The sequence below is a fragment of the Taeniopygia guttata genome, chromosome 30 (genome assembly GCF_048771995.1).
Source record: "Taeniopygia guttata chromosome 30, bTaeGut7.mat, whole genome shotgun sequence".
Classification (NCBI taxonomy): Eukaryota; Metazoa; Chordata; class Aves; order Passeriformes; family Estrildidae; genus Taeniopygia; species Taeniopygia guttata.
Genome location: NC_133055.1, coordinates 8,378,324 through 8,395,279, shown reverse-complemented (window position 1 = coordinate 8,395,279; position 16,956 = coordinate 8,378,324). Strand labels below are relative to the sequence as shown.

The 16,956-nt window shown below is 53.3% G+C and overlaps 2 protein-coding genes across 2 annotated transcripts in view; one reads left to right on the top strand and one right to left on the bottom strand.

The window, feature by feature from the left end:
• The window catches only part of LOC140680874 (uncharacterized), a 989,054-nt gene that overhangs the window by 281,279 nt on the left and 690,819 nt on the right, over positions 1–16,956 (top strand). The gene's annotated exons all lie outside the window — the stretch shown is intronic.
• LOC140680983 (olfactory receptor 14A16-like) lies at positions 12,063–12,995 on the bottom strand. The gene has a single exon (XM_072919872.1). The coding sequence runs from the start codon at positions 12,993–12,995 to the stop codon at positions 12,063–12,065; it is 933 nt and encodes a 310-aa protein (XP_072775973.1).

Genomic DNA, 16,956 nt, shown 5'->3' with positions numbered 1-16,956 from the left:
TTCCAATTGGACTGCGGCCAACACCCTGTCCAACAGGGTGTCAGGTTGTATTCTGGCTCTCTCAGTGTTGTTTTTGTTCACTGAATTGTTCATATTTTCATTTTCTTCTCTAAAAAAAAGCTGTTATTCCTGCTCCCATATTTTTACCTGAGAGCCACCCTTAATTTAAAATTTGTAACTATTCAGAAAGCAAGAGTCTACATTTTTCCATTTCAGGAGAGGCTCCTGCCTTCCTTAGCAGACACCGGTCATTCCAAACCAAAACACCTCCTTTCTCTCCTGCCTGTTTTTGCCTGCTCTGTTTCTCTCTCTCTGTGTCTCCCTTGACCCAGGGCAGCTCCCACCAAAGGCCCTGCCCTGATTTAATTCCCAATCCATGAGCTACGACAACCATGGGTGAAGTTAGGAAGGCTGGCAGTGAAATGTCCCTGTAGGATCTTTCTCCACTTGGCTTTTGGCTCTTCCATAAGGACTTTGCCTTCAAGGGCAGGGACATCTTTTCCTGGCTGGGAACTGGAATTCCAGCCCCTGGCAGTGTGTGCCATGGATCCCAGAGGGGCATTCCCGAGGCTCCCAGGGTGCTGCTCCTGCTGTGCCTCCCAAGGAGCTGTGCAGGGCAGGGGACAAGGTGCAGCAGCTGTGTTGGTGCTGCAGTGCCACAACAGCCCCTGGTTCCAGGAGTTTCCACACTGCCAACAGCGGTTCCTGGGTTCCATGATGCCCTGCTGTGTCCCCATGGATATTTGGTGGCATTAAGTTCTTCAGTGTCACAATGGCCACCTCGCTCCATGAGTTTCCGCAGTGTCCAAATGGCCTCCTTGGATGGGCAGTGTCACCATGGACCATTGGCTCCATGCAGCCCCGCTGGGTCACCATGGACTCCTTGGTTCCATGAGGTTCTGGGGGTGTCTCCATGGTCTCCTTGGATCCACAGTGCCACAATGGACCACTGGATCCACGTGGCCCTGCTGTGTCACCATGGCCCCTTGGTTCCATGGGACCCCAGGGTCACAATTGACTCCTTGCTTCCACGTCACCCCCTCAGTGCCAAAATGGCCCCTTCGTTCCATGGGGGACACTAAAGATTTATGGAAACATTGAGCAAATCCTGCTTAACACACCTGGGAACACCTGTTTGCATTCCAGAGGGAGGTTAAAGGTGACGATGGCACCAGCAGCTTCCGTCTGAAACAGAGATCCAGGGAAAGGAGTGGGACAGAGAATTCGACTGGGAGGCTCAGAGAATTCTGCTTCCAGAGATCATTTCTGGTCACACTGTCCCTTGTAGAAAGGTGACACCATTCCAGGCAGCCTGTACTGAGCAGGTGGCTCCTGAGTGGGGTTTGCTGTTTAGGAAACCTGCTCAGGCTTTTCCATTCTTTCTTTCCCAAGAGGAAAACTTCTCCTGGGCCTGTGTGCAGGCAGAGCCCTGAGGAGAGCAGGTGGGACACGGTGCAATGGGCTGGGACATGGAGCTGCAGAGCTCAGGGACAAGGTTCTGCTGCAGGGCACAGGGATGTCAGTGCCAGGTGGGCGATGTCAGACATGGTGAGGCTGGGGGTGAGGAGCAGCTTGTCCAAACAGGGTCAGCCCTCAGGAGGCTCATTCTTCTACATGCCCAGACCTCCTAAGGAGAACTTCAGCATCAAGATCACCTGGGGAATGCATCTATCAGCTCTTCTCTGAACTGGAAAATAAGAGAATACTCACTTGATTAAAGAAAAAATGTCATGAGGTGCACTTGGAAATCTTCCTCCTTACAAGAACTCCAAACTGACTCCAATCAGCTGCACAAGCCCTGGAGACTTGCAGATAATTGAATGAAGACAAAGTGCCCCTAAGGGCTTTCTTTTCTTTAATGATCCCCATGGAGGATTTGGGGTGAAGTCCAGAACCCTCAGGCACTGAGAGAAGGCTGAAGAAGATGCTCAAGAAGTCAGGAGCAGAACTCCAAGTCCCTTGGAGCAGCACTGGGCCCCACTGAGGGCAGGGACTGCCAAAGGCTCCCCAGGGACTGGTGAGAGCAGATCCTTGAGGCCAGGATTGCAGGGAGCCCAAGGCTCAGAGCAGGGAACTGCAATGCTGAGCAAGGCCTGGGCTGGCTGGGGGAAGCAGAAAGGCCAAGCCCTGAGCCCAGCCTGGCACAGCAGGGCCTGTCCCTCACGGGTGGCTCGGGGCTGTTTGTGGGGCGGGGGGATGTGAGGGGCAGCAAGGACAAATGTCACAAACCTGTGTGACACTCCAGATCCTCATGGAACCAAGGGGCCAGGGTGACACTGTGCTGCCTCATGGAATCAAGGAGACCATTGTGAACTTGGGGGCCCCAAGGAAGCAAGGGTCCATGGTGACCTTGTGCAGCCGCAGTGTCACAGAGGAGCCGCTGTGACACAGCGAGGGCACACGGAGCCCAGGGGCCATTGTGACACATCAGGGCTCTGTGGAACCACGAAGCCATTGTGACATTGCAAGGCCTCATGGAAGCACGGGGCCATTGTGACACTGCAGAAGCAAGGGGAACATTGTGACACTCCAGGGCCTCATGGAGCCAAGGAGACCATTGTGACACTGTGGGGTCCATGGAACCAAGGGAACATGGAACAGGTCTGGCTGGCTGGGCCTCCTGGGGACTACCTGACAGGTCCAGCTGACATTGGCATGTCAAGGGATACTTCTTATCTGTCCTGAAAGCACTGGGGATCTGGGCTTTCCTTCCCATGGGAGAGAACTGTCCTTCTCCTCCAGGGGCCTATGGCCAAAAGTGGGATTCCTTCTGCAAATTTTCTTAACTGCAAAGATTGTTTCCAGATTAAATCTGCCAGGAGAGACAGCTCTGGCAGTCTTGGCCACTTGGGGGCCACCTCTCATCTTCCTTTCAAACACTGGAACCATGTGCTTTTCTTTCTTATGGGAAAAAAACATCCATCTCTTCCAGGCACCCATGGCCAAAACTGAGGATCTGCCTCCAGAATTCCCTGTATCCAAGGATAGCTCCCAGACAAAAGCTGCCAGGACTGACAAGTCTGGCTGGCCTTGGCTTCCTGAGGGCTGGCACTCATCTGCCTCTGAAACACCGTGGCTCTGTGCTTTCCTTCCTAATGAAAATAACTCCTCTTCCTGTCCAGGTGCTCACTGCCAAAAGTGAGATTCCACCTCCAAAATGCCCTGTGTCGAAGGACAGCCCCTAGACAAAAGGTGTCAGGACAGACAGGTCTGGCTGGCTCGGCCTAAGGGTGGCCACCTCTCATCTTCTTCCAGAACATTTGGATTTTGTGTTTTTCATTTCTATAGGGAAAAACCTTCCATCCTGACCAGGCATCCATGGCTAAAACTGGCATTCCACCTCCAAAACTCTGTACATCCAAGGATTGCTCCCAAGTGAAAGCTGCCAGGACAGACAGATCTGGCTGCCCTTGGCCTCTTGGGAGTTGCCTCTCACCTGCCTCGAAACACTGGGGCTCTGTGCCTTCCTTCAAATGGAAGCGAACCTTCTTTCTTCTCAAGGGGTCCATGGTCAAAATTGAAATTCCTTCTCCCAAATTCCATATGATAAAAGCTGCCAGGACAAACAGGTCTGGTTGGTTCAGCCTCTCAGGAGCCACCTCTCTCCTCTTCTGTTTTGAAACACGGGGTCTGTGCTTTCCTTCCTATGGAAAAGTACCATCCTTCTCATGTACACAGAAATGGCTGAAATTGGGGTTCCACCTCCAAAATTCCCTATATCCAAGGGTTGCTGCCAGCCAAAATCTGCCAGTACCATCAAGCCTGGCTGGCCTTGGCCTCTGGTGGCTGCCCCTGCCACACTGGGGCTCGGTTCTTCCCTTCCCTTGGAGATCACTGTGACACTGTGGGCACCTCATGGAACCAAGGGGATCATTGTGGCACCACTGGAGCCCATGGAACCAAGGGGCCATGGTGACACCGCGGGGCTTCATGGACCCAGAGACCATTATGACTCTGTGGGGCATGATGGAACCATGGAGACCATTGGGACCCTTCAGGGCCTGGTGTCACCAAGGGGGCATTGTGACACCTCAGGGCCTCCTGGAAGCAAGGGACCATTGGGACACTGTGGGGCCCCATGGAACTGAGGGAACACGGAACAGGTCTGGCTGGCTTGGCCTCCCAGGGGCCACCTGACAGGTCTGGCTGATGTTGGAATGTCAAGGGCTGCTCTCATCAGCTCCTGGAGCACTGGGGGTCCGTGCTTTCCTTCCTATGGAAAAGAACTCTCATTCTTCTCCAGGCACACATGGCCAGAATTCAGATTTCACCTCCAAATTTCCTTTTATCCAGGGATTGCTCCCATAGGAATATTGCCATGAGAAGTCTGGCTGGCAATGGTTTCATGAGGGTGACCTCTCATCTGTCCCCAAAACACTGGGGAAGGCTCCGTGCTTTCCTTCCTATGGGAAAGAACTTTCCAGCTTCTCCTAGTGCCCATGGCTGAGATTGGGGTTCTACCTCCAAAATTCCCTATATCCGAAGGCTGGTCCCAGAAAAATCTGCCATTACTGACAATTCTGGCTGGCCTTGGCCTAGTGAGGCTCTCACCTCCCTTCAGAACACTGGGGCTCTGGGCTTTCCTTCCTATGGAAAAGAACTGTCCTTCTTGTCCAGGTGCCTATGGCCGGAATTGGGGTTCCACCTCCAACATTGCCCGTTGTGACAGACTGGAGGAGATTGTTGGCTGGAAACATTTCATGTGTGGGGGAGGAAGGGGCAGGTCCAGCCTTGCCCTGCCCTGGAACTCCAGCCCTGCCCTGCCCTGGAAGCCCAATCCCCCCAGAGCCTCTATCCCAGCCCAGCAGTGTCTGCCAGTCCCTGGCACAGCACAGGCAATGCTCCACAGCCACCTCTGGAGCCGCAGCCCAGCTCCTGAATGACCAAATGACCCCAAGTTCCAGCTGGGGAAGGGCCCAGGAACACCAAGGGGTATTTAAGGCTGACCACAAGGCAAGCACACAACTTGACTCTACTCCACTTGGAATTTCCATCTGAACACTGCTGGAATCCAGGAGGTGGTAGCTCTCTGTGTGCTTCTCTATATCTTATTTTTCTTCTTTTTCTGTGTCTACTTCTATTTTTGTCCTCCTGCAAATTTTGATTAACCTTAAATTGAAGAGGCTTGGAGTTTGTGAGGTTGAATGGGGAAAGTAATGCTTTGAGAAGTGTTTTTTGTTGACTGAATATCAACTTAAACCCTTTGCCAAAGTTTCTCTGATTTCCTAAAGTTCCCAGTAATGGCTGCTATGTTGTTTGGAGCTCCTGAGAATCTCTTGTTGGTATTTCTCCAGTGCATCCAATTCAGAGGACAGAACCAATTGTAATTCCTTTTAAATGTCCCATTCAGAGAGTTTTTTAGGGGATGGGGGTCAGGGCTTGTGTGTCCTGCTTGGCACAGCCCAGGCAGGGCTTTCACAGCCCCATCCCACACTCCATTTCCCAGCTGGAGCCGCTGGTGCCTCTGAGTTCTGCTGCCCCAGCCCCAGGGACGCTCTCCTTGTCTGCCCATTCCCCCAGGGTCTCTGGGCAGGGATGGCCTCAGTGGGGGCTGCTGACATCCTCAGCAACTTGGAGGCTGCTGCTGAATTTTACTGCTCCAGAGGCTTCTTCAGCCTTCAGCTCTTCAGTGCAGGAATTCAGTGCCCCAGGGCTCATTAACATTCAGAACACCTTAACAAGCCAAGCCCTGGGAATCATTTAAGTTTTCAAATCTCTTGTGGTTGATTACACTATATTTAAAAGGACAGTGAGAAATGATTTCTTCAGGTCCTGTTTAGTTTTTTTTACTCCTAATAAATTGATGTGTGAAATCTCCAGTTGACACTGAATCCAAGTGCTTCCTCATGCAGTTGGAATAGATACGAAAATCAAGACCCTTTGTGGCTGACAATCCATCGGACTCTGTCCCTACCCCCACCCCACCATTTCCCCCATCCAAGCCCTGGCACTCAGAGCAGCCTTGTGCAAATCTGAGCTCCCTCCAGCCCAGGCTGCACCTGCGGGTTTCAGCTCCTTGGCTCCAACTCCCACCTGCTTTCCTTGGAGAAGGAGCTGCCCCAGACACAGAGGGATGTTCATTTATTGCCAGCCAACAAAGGCAAGGGAAGGCACAGCTCCATCAAATGCAAAAGCCATTCCTCTGCTGGATATTAAATCCACTTTGCACAGCAGAGAGTCTCAGAGCAATGGAAACACCTTCTGTGCCCAGCACAGATCCCAAGGTCCCCCCAAACTCTCCCTGCCCCGATTCTGCCCAGATTTGCTCTTTGCACACACAAGTCACAGGCTGAAGGCAGGAGCTCCCACCGTGCCCAGAGGGAGGAAAAGAGGGAAAGTGGATGAAGAGCTCTCCTGTGCAGAGCCAAGGTCCAAGTGCCCCTGCAGTGGGAACCACAACTCATCATGTTTGTGTCCTTTGGGCTCAGGGACTGGTGACACTCAGAGGCACAGAGAGGTTTCTTGCCAACAAACACAAGTTGAACATTTGAACAGTTTAATAACCATCACAGCTCTTCCCTCAACTCTCTGTGATGTCCCAGCAGCATCTGACATGTCCCCCATGCCCAAGGGATTTCTGCACAGGAACAGCTTTGGACAAAGACATAAAAGGTAACTCTGGCATAAATATAAATATAAGTACGGTGTTGATTAATTATATATGTATTTCAACTTCAGAAAGATTGGGCTACTACATAAAGCTCAAAGCACGTTTTAGACAGAGACATAAGAAAGTGAAATTCTGCGATGTAAATATTAGTAAGGTGTTGACGAATGTGATATTTATTTGAACTTTGGAAAGATTGGACAACTTCCTTAAGCTAAAAGCATGAAACCAATCAGTTGAGAGTCACTTGAGTGACCAGACAGCACCTACAGGAGGAAATCTGGGAGCAACAGGAAGGACATTGATCCAGCTGGTCTAGTGAAGAGATGTCTTTAGACATGGCCATTTCAACAGGAGAGCTGGAAACACCTGAAGGAAGAGGGAGAAGAAATAATAAACAGGATATTGGTGACACAAGTAGAAGGCAAGGTCAGTATTTCTCCTCCTGCCTCCAAGAAATTTCTGTTCCTGGAGGGAAAATTTTGCCATTTCTTCAAAGTACTCAAGTGACCCAGATAATAAAAATGTCCTTGTATAATATGAACTGCACAAATATTAAAGCCTGTGCCCCTTTCCAGGCTGACATCAGCTGTGTGCCCATGACCAGGCAGTGCCACTTGTGCCCTGAGGTGCCGAGCTGGGGTTGGATCTCTCAGAGAGGAGCTGAGGGAGAGCAGAGCACCTTGCAAGCTGCAGGTCCCTGCCAGCCCCGCAGGGCTCCTGTGCCATCAACATCTGCTCTGCTCCAGTCTGGAACAGGGCCCAGCACGGTGCCGGGACCATCAGAGAGCTGAGGTGTGTGCTGGAATTCCATGCCCTCCCCATGGCGCAGCAGCCCTGCATTTCCCTGCTCCAGCCTTGGTCTCCAGCACAGCCATGGAGGCTCTTTGGGCTCCTGAGTGTTCCTGCAGCCCCCAAGGGCAGCTGAGCTCTGCCTTTGGCACAGTCAGCCCTGGCCAGCGCAGGCCATGCTCAGCAATTCCTTGTCTGTGCCCGGCCTTGCTGCCAGCCCCAGCTCAGCAGCCAGGGCTGCCAAGGGCTGGCACAGACAGAGGCTGGCGCTGACAAATGTCCTGGGCCCCTCCCTGCTCTGTCCATGCCCCAAGGGCACAGAGCAGCCTCCTCTCTCAGGCTCTTGCCTGTTTTCAATGCCTTGCCCAGGCGCTGGCCCTGCCCCACAAGGCCTGGGCTGAGTCCTGCCCCTGCACGCTCAGCCAGGCTGAGATGGACACTGATGGTTTCTGTGCCAGGCTCTCCCAGCCCAGCCCAGCTCCCTGCAAGCTCTGCCAGCTGCCCTGAGCTCTGGGCAGCACCAAGGGCCTCTCCCCAGCACAGTCCAGCCGGCTCTGGCCCCACAGCTCTGCTCAGGCCAGGCTGCTCTGGGCACTGCCCCACGGCCTCAGCCCCTGCCAAGGGCACAGCAGCAGCTGCAGCTCAGCCAGGACTCAGCCCCACCATGGGGGAACGGGCCTGGCCAAGGCAAAGGAGGCTCCCTGGGTGTCCTGCTCTCCTCTGGCTGAGGTGCTGAGAGCTCTGACACCCCTCCTGCCATCCCATCTGCCCAGGCCAGCACAAGAGCCCCGGCCTTGGGGCCCTGCAGAGCTGCTCCTGCTCCAGGCCCAGGGCCCATCCCAGAGCTGGGGCAGCCACAAAGCTGTGCCCATTTCTGGTCATTGCTGCTCTGATGGGCATGGATCCTCAGCCCCTTGGGGGTTGCTGGTGAATTTTACTGCTCCACAGTCCTCTTCTTTCTTGAAGTCTTTACTTCAGGAATTCAGTGACAAAAGCTCATAAACATTTGTTCAAAAGTCCCAAAATACGAAAGCCCACAGGAATAATTAAAATTTTCAATTCTTCTGTGGTTCATGAGACAGATTTCAGAAGTATGTTCAAAGTGAATATACTGTATTGAAAACAATTAAGAGCAAAGTGTTTTGTCCGGTTTTCTTTTCCCGTGTATAGATTGATATCAACAATGTCCAATTGATATTGATCCCCAGAACCTCCTTATGCAGTCTGAATAGATATGACAATCAAGAACCTTCGTGTTTGACAATCATTAATGCTTTGTCCCCACCCCCTGCCCACCAAGTCCCTCATCCAACCCCTGGCACTCCTATGGATCAGGAATGGTGTGGGCAGCAGGATCAGGGCAGTGATTCTTCCCCTGTGCTCAGCGCTGGTTGGGCAGCACCTCGAGTGCTGTGTCCAGTTCTGGGCCCCCCAATTTAGGAGGAACATGGAGGGGCTGGAGCATGTCTAGAGAAGGGGAACAAGGCTGGTGAGGTGTGTGGAGCACAAGTCCTGTGAGGAGCGGCTGAGGGAGCTGGGGTTGTTGATCCTGGAGAAGAGGACGCTCAGGGGAGACCTCATCACTCTCTACAACTCCCTGACTGGTGGGTGCAGCCACGTGGGAGTCAGGCTCTTTTCCAAGGGAACACTGACAGGACAAGAGGACACAGTCTTCAGCTGCACCACGGGACCTTTAGGCTGGACATCAGGAAATAATCTTCACACAAAGGGTGATTGGGCATTGGAATGGGCTGCCCAGGGAGGTGGGGCAGTCACTGTCCCTGGAAGTGTTAAGGAAAGACTGGATGTGGCACTCAGTGCCATGGTTGGGGTGACAAGGTGCTGTTGGGTCCCAGGTTGGACTTGATGCTCTCCAAGGTCTTTGCCAGCCTGGTTGATTCTCTGATGATTGTGACACTGCAGGGCCCTGGGGAAGCAAGGGGCCATTGTGGCACTGCAGGGCCTGGTGGCACTCAGAGGACCATGGTGACACTGTGTACGACATGGCGCCACAGAGCCAAGGGGCCATTGTGACACTGTGGGGCTGAATGGGAGCAAGGAGTGCATTGTGACAGTCGGGGTCCTGGTGGGACCACAGAGCCCACTGTGACCCTGCAAGGCCTTGTGGGACCATGCAGAGCTTTGTGACAGAGCAGGACCTCGTGTCAAGATGGGTCCATTGTGACACTGCAGGGCCCCATGGAACCAAGGGGCCAATGCTGCTCCTCAGAGACTTGTGGAATGAAGGAAACATGTTTGACACCGTGGTGGCCCTTGGGCACAAGAGGCCATTGTGACACTGTGGGACAAAGGAGAGCATTGCTGCCCTGCCAGACCTCATGGAACCAAGGATCCACTGTGACACTGCAGGGCCTTGGAGACCACGGTGACATTGTGACACTGCCTGGCACAAGGATCCAAGGGACTTTGTGACACCAAGGGGTCCCATGGAACCAAAGGGACATTGTGACACTGCCCCATGGAGTCATGGAGACCACTGGGACACTCTGGGGCCTCATGGAACCGTGGTGACACCAAGTTGTCTGGGAGGGTTGATCTGCTGGAGAGTAGGAGGGCTCTGCACAGGGACTGGACAGGCTGGATCCAGGGCCCAAACCCAACAAGGTGAGGTTTAACAAGTCCAAGTGCCGGGTCCTGCACTTTGGCCACAACAACCCCTGCAGTGCTACAGGCTGGGGACAGAGTGGCTGGACAGCAGCCAGGCAGAAAGGGACCTGCAGGGACTGATGGACAGCAGGCTGGACATGAGCCAGCCGTGTGCCCAGGTGGCCAAGAAGGCCAATGGCTCCTGGCCTGGATCAGGAATGGTGTGGCCAGCAGGAGCAGGGCAGTGATTCTTCCCCTGTGCTGAGCGCTGGTTGGGCAGCACCTCGAGTGCTGTGTCCAGTTCTGGGCACCCAATTTAGGAGAGACATGGAGGGGCTGGAGCGTGTCCAGAGAAGGGCAACAAGGCTGGTGAGGTGTGTGGAGCACAAGTCCTGTGAGGAGTGGCTGAAGGAGCTGGGGTTGTTTATCCAGGAGAAGAGAAGGTTCAGGGGAGACAAGGCAGTGTCAGGGCACAGGTTGGACTTGATGATCTCCAAGGTCTTCTCCAACCTTGCTGATTCTGTGATTCTCTGAATCCACCCTTGGAGCAGTTGCAGGAGGAGCCCTGGGCCTCCTCTTCAGAAGCTCCAGCAGCCCAGGTCCCTCAGCTGCTCCTCACAGCCCCAAAGCCCATCCTGTCAGTCCTGCAGAGCCTCTGCAGCTCCTTGCCCAGAACAGGGAGCCCCACAGCCAGACAAGGGAGCAGCACCAGGCACTGAAGGAGCCTGCAGACAATTCCTGCAGCATTTGTGAGATGATCCTGCTGCCCAAGGGACGTTCCCATGGTGCCAAGTCAGGAACTGCAATGGGGAGTGGGGCCAGAGAGGAAAGGGCAAACAGGGATGGGCTGTGTGCAGGGGAGGGAACAGGGCTGGGCAAGGGAAAGAAATCTGTAACAGGAAGAGTAAAGAAAGCAAAGGTGAAGCAGAGGAAATGCTCAGGGCAGTTTGGGGGTGGCTGCCAGGCAGCCCTGGCTCTGAGCAGCAGCGTCTGCAGTGGGACAGGAAACTCCCAGCTGATGGGAACAAACTTTCTGGCTGACTGCAGAGGCCAGGACAAAGCTGAGTGGTTTCCCTGGCATCCCCCAGCCCTTCCTGGCCCCAGGGGCTGATGGCATTTTTGCTCCCTCAGGTTCATGTCCCCACAGCACCAGCACGGGGGTGCTCCCGCCTGCTGTGTGCAGTGCAAACAGGGGCTGCTGAGCCAGTGCTGCGTGTCTGTGCCTGCAAGGATGTGGCACCTCTGTGAGCTGGGGGAGAGGCCAGGACTGCAGAGGGGGGATGTTGTTGGCAGCTCCATGAGGACGCTCTGGGACGCTGCCCTGGGCTGTGCAGCGCACTGGGGATGGATCAGCCCCTGCTCTGCTGCTCCTTCCCGTCTCCCCCAGGGCCCTTGCAGAGCACCAGCCGTGCTGTTTGCCCCCAGCCTGCCCACGGCCAGCCTGGGGCTGCTCACGGGGGTTTTCTGTGCTGAGCATTGGCCTGGCCGTGCTCTTGAGAGAGCCTGGGCAAGGAGCCTGGAGCCCCCAGGCCCTGGCCTGAGGCGTCAGCGCTGCCCCAGCAGTGCCCATGGCCTGTCCCTGCTGCAGCCCCGGCACTGCCACCCCCAGGACTGTGCCCGGCCCCGAGAGCACTCAGGCCCTGCAGCAACACCAGGGCCACCAGGGCAGCGGGGCAGGGCCACGGGAGCAGCACTGGCAGCACCAAGTGCTGCTGCTCCTGGGCACAGCTGCTGTGCCAGCACTGATCTGCCCCAGCTCTGCACACAGACATTGCTGCTGCAGCTCCAGAGAAGGCAACAAAAGGGCATCTCTGCAGAAGACTTCGCTGGGACTTCCTTTAGTTCCTTTAAAGTCACTGAGAGCGCAGCCCCTCATTGACAGAGTCTGTGGGCACAGGGAAGGTGGAGACAAACAAAAGAGAAATGGCACAAACAGTGTGATCAATTGTGGAGAGTATCAATAAAATGAAAAAAAAAATTAAAATTACAACCAAACCAACAATAAGTATCAAATGTGACTTTTATTGCAAGTAATTTACAGAAATTGGCCAGCAGTTTAATGTCCTTGAAAGCATCCAGTCATCAGTCTCCACACTGCAGCCTTGAGCTCCTGGTTCCTCAGGCTGTAGATGAGGGGGTTCAGGGCTGGAGGCACCACCGAGTACAGAACTGACAGGGCCAGATCCAGGGATGGGGAGGACATTGAGGGGGGCTTCAGGTAAGCAAATACTGCAGTGCTGAGGAATAGAGAGAGCACGGCCAAGTGAGGGAGGAAGGTGGAAAAGGCTTTGTGCCGTCCCTGCTCAGAGGGGATCCTCAGCACAGCCCTGAAGATCTGCACATAGGAGAAAACTATGAACACAAAACAACACAACGATAAACTGACAGTAAACACAAGAACCCAATGTTCCCTGAGGTAGGATTTGGAGCAGGAGAGTTTGAGGATCTGTGGGATATCACAGAAGAACTGTCCCACGGCATTGCCATGACACAGGGGCAGGGAAAACGTATTGGCTGTGTGCAGCAGAGCATTGAGAAAGGCACTGGCCCAGGCAGCTGCTGCCATGTGGGCACAAGCTCTGCTGCCCAGGAGGGTCCCGTAGTGCAGGGGTTTGCAGATGGACACGTAGCGGTCGTAGCACATGATGGTCAGGAGGAAATACTCTGCTGAGATGAAGAACATGAAGAAAAAGAGCTGAGCAGCACATCCTGTGTAGGAGATGGTGCTGGTGTCCCAGAGGGAATTGTGCATGGCTTTGGGGACAGTGGTGCAGATGGAGCCCAGGTCGCTAAAGGCCAGGTTGAGCAGGAAGAAGAACATGGGCGTGTGCAGGTGGTGGCCGCAGGCTACGGCGCTGATGATGAGGCCGTTGCCCAGGAGGGCAGCCAGGGAGATGCCCAGGAAGAGGCAGAAGTGCAGGAGCTGCAGCTGCCGCGTGTCTGCCAGTGCCAGCAGGAGGAAGTGGCTGATGGAGCTGCTGTTGGACATTTGCTGTGGCTGCACATGGGCACCTGGTCATGGAGAAAGGACAGTGAAGAGATAGAGGAGATATGTGTAATGAAAATCAAAGACATTTCCCATATACCCTCCTCTGTGACACACGTGGACATTGTCTTTAGTGTTTTGGATGTTTGGGGCCTTCTTTATAAGCTCCCCCTTATCTCTGATGGTGTTCCTGGATATCAGAAATGCTCTGCATTTCTGCTGCCCTGTGGTAGAACAGAGTGGGTTGTCTGATGCAAAATTATGAGCAGAGATTGGGGGAAGAAGGTCTATTACCTCATTCTGTTTGGAGTTTCTCTGGGCTTTCACTTATCTCAAGCGGAGGATGTTCACACTCCCAAGTTCTCTGTTAAGCTCACCAGGTACTGCTGTGAGCAGATGGATCCACCACAGCCCAGCTCCACATTTGGAGCCAAGGACTCACCTTGCTCATTTCACCAACCCAGCAGCATTTTCAGTGTCAGAACACATCTGCATTTCCCCATCAATCTTATAAATCAGAGATGCTCTAGGACAGATTTGCTCCCTGGATTGAATCTCCCAGCTTGGACTGAAATCTCAGGGAGACTTCCAAGAGTCCTTCTGATGGCACTGGATGAAGGGAGATGCAGCTCCTTCCCTGACTGCACTGCCAGCATTGCCCAGAGCCGGGCACTGGGGACAGCTGTGTCACCCTGAGCCAGCTGTGCCCCCTGCCAGAGCCCCCAGTGCCGGGCAGCTGCTCCCAGCCCTGTGCTCTGCAGAGGGAACTGGGCCTGGGGCTGCAGAGCTGCCCCACGGCTCTGCTGCAGCTCTGCCTGCACAGGAGGGGCTGCACACCTTGGAGCCCCGGCCCTGAGGGCAGAGGCTTGGCTGGGGGAAAGGAGGGAGGGGGCTTGTGCAGAGGGAGGGGCTGCACTGGAGGGGATCCTCTGGGCATCTCTAAACTCTCCCTGCCTCAGCATTTCTGGGTTTTGTTTTCTCTCCTTCCCTGATCTTCTCTCTGCTTCCTGGAGATTTTCCTCCTGCAGGTGCTTCTCTGTGCCTGATCTCTCCCTGGCAGCACTCCCAGACCCCAAATTTCTGTGCACTCTCCTTGGCCTGACAGAACCCTGCCTGTTTGCAGGGCACTGGCTGGGGGCAGGTTCTATTTGCAGCTTGGAAAAAGGACAGCTCAGACTGAGCCTGATGGCTCCAGCAAAGGTGATGCTGCTGCTGTCCACTGGCAGAGGAGCTGCAAGCACATTAGGCATCTGCTGTGACCCTATTGATTACTAAAATAACAATTCAGATATCTCACGTGCTGGTCCAAATTCAAAACACCTGTACTATTTCCCCCCCATCCCTGCCACTCTCCAGTAGTAGGAAACTGAATACAAAATCTTAGGAAATTTCCTCATTTTTATCAAAATCCTTGTCTTGGAAATACTCTATGACTGATCAGAACCCCTCACCATGTCAGAGCTTCATGACCGTTTCACCTGTCCTGCACCAGAAATACTCAGAATTGTACTCACAGGGTCTGTGGGCATTGGGATGTTCCAGCTTTAGGAGATCACTCCAGGAGCTGCAGCTGCATTGTCCTGCAGCCAGAGGTTCCTGTGCCAAGGGCTGGCAGTGATTCTGCCCCAGGCACTTCTCAGCCCTTCCCAGCCCTGACTGATTGAAGCTCTCTGTGCCTCTGTGCTGTGCCCGGGCTGGCTGCAGGCAGTGCCCCAGCCCTGCTGGGCTGGGAGAAGAGCTGCTCAGCAAGAGAAATGTGCTTTTGAAGCTCTGCTTGGTTACCAGGATCACCCTCTGTGCCAGGAGCCCAGCCCAGCTCAGCAGCACAGACACAGCACAAGGACTTTAATGACCCTCTGGGGCTTTGTGCTCAGGCCCTGAACATCAGGCCCTGAGAGGCAGCTGCAGAAACCCCTCCAGAACTCCAAGTCAGAATCACACTCCAAAGTTTCTTGGACTTTTAATGGGTCCCACTGAGGGACACGACTGAGAAAGTGTCCCCAGGCCCCAGGCAGAGCAGAGAACTGGAGGCACTGATGACAGATGGGGACAAAGAGAAGCCAAGTCTTGGTGCCCTGGGGCACAGCAGGGTCTGTGCCACCAAGGGCTGGGAGGAGACACCTTGTCCTGAAGCCCTGGGGCCTCCTGGCACAGCCCCAGCCAGGCTGGGCACTGTCACCCCCTGGTCCTGCCCTCAGCATCCCCCCTAGCCCACATCCCAGTGGCCTCAAGGATCTGCTGGAAGGAGTCCCTGGGGAGCCTTGGCCAGGAATGGCCCTGGGGGCTCCTTCATGCTCCCAGGGACTGCAGGTTTTTCAAAGGACTTTGGGCTTTTGCTTTTGCCTTGGAGTTTCTGACAGGTTTGTGCAATCCTGGCCTCCAATTATCTGCTGTAATTTGTCCCTGGAGAGCCTTTGTCAGTGACAACACTCAGAGGGGCTCATTAATGCTTCAAGGTACTTCAGTTCTTTTAAGGTACTTGGTGTTTCCCTTTTGATCCAGACTCTGTGAGAGGTTTGTGCAATCATGGCCCCAATTATCTGCTTTAACGAGTCCCTTGAGAGCTTTGTACTGACACTCAGTGGAGCTCATTAATACTTTTAGATACTCAACTTTTTTCAGATACTTTGGATTTTCTTTTCCACACTGAGAGGTTTTTGTGCCATTTTGAGTCTCTGAGAGGTTTTTGTGCCATCCTGGTCTCCAGTTCTCTCCTCCAAAGAGTCCATAAGGAGCCTTTGTTGGGGATGGACCTCAGTTGGACCCATTAATGCATTGAGACATTTTGGGTGTTTGCTCTTGATTTTAACTCCTGGAAAGTTTTGTGCAATCTCCTCTCAGGCCCCGAGGTTCCAGGGCTCAGCTCCAAATGCACCACGGGGCTCATTAGGATCAACAAGTTCTGACAAACCATGGCTCTGCCTTGATTTCCCTCTGCTCTCGTGCAGTTCATCAGGAAGTTTCTGTTGTGGTTTTGGTTCACCATTTTGAGATTTCTTGGCCAATGCACCAATTAGTGTGGTGGGTTCAGTGCTGGCTAATTACCAGTGCACTCACTAGAATATGCTTACTCATTTCCTGCTCTGAGATAGGATTAGGAGCAAGTCAAAGTAGGTTCAGAACTTCAAAAGAAAAGTTTAAACTTTTAAAGAAAAGTTTATCAACTGTAACTAAATGAAAGAGTAATAAGAATCAGAACAAAACTTTCAAAACACTTCCCCTCTCCATACGACCTGACAATGTAAAGACACCAAAGCTAACATTTTCTGTCAGTTCGCTTCAGGAGGGAAGTTCCTCTTGATAATGTTATGGAGACTTTTCCACAAGAATACAGTTATCTCATGGCTTTTCATTTCCACAAATAGCAGCTGCCCAGAAAAATCTGTAACTGTCAAATCCCTCCCATATTTTCACAGCTATTCCCAAAACTGTATTTATAGCCCATGTTAACTTAAGGGATATTAGTTTAAAGATGAGCTTTTTAGTGGCAAAGTTCTCTTCATCTATTTCTGAAATCATCTTAATCTGTGGGAACAGAGGTCTTCTTCTCTCCCTGAGGGCACAGGGTCTCATCAGTCTTTCTTTTCAAACTTCTCATGGGATCACAGGTACTTCAAGATTTGCTTACTTTAGCATGGAGGCCTTTTCTGAAACAAGTCATCTCCCCATACTTTTCAATGCCTAATAGGGAAAAAAGAGAGTCTGATGTATCAATGACATCCTTCTCCACAGCTTTAGCAGAGGCTTTCAGCCCCAAGATCAAGGCATCTCCTCATCCCTCCCATCTGGGACTCAACTTCCTCTTCACTGACCTCAGTGGGTTCATGTTGCTGCTCTGTGTGCCTGCCCTGTGTCCTTTTCTCTCACTGGAGGGAGGATGGCAGCACTGCCAGAGTCAATATCTGCCCGGGGCTGCAGATGGTTCCGTGAGCCCGGCCGGGCTCGGTCCTTGCGGCCGGAGCTG

Coding starts and splice junctions, on each gene's coding strand:
- LOC140680983 (XM_072919872.1), bottom strand. CDS start 12,995: ATGTCCAACAGCAGCTCCATCAGCCACTTCCTCCTGCTGGCACTGGCA.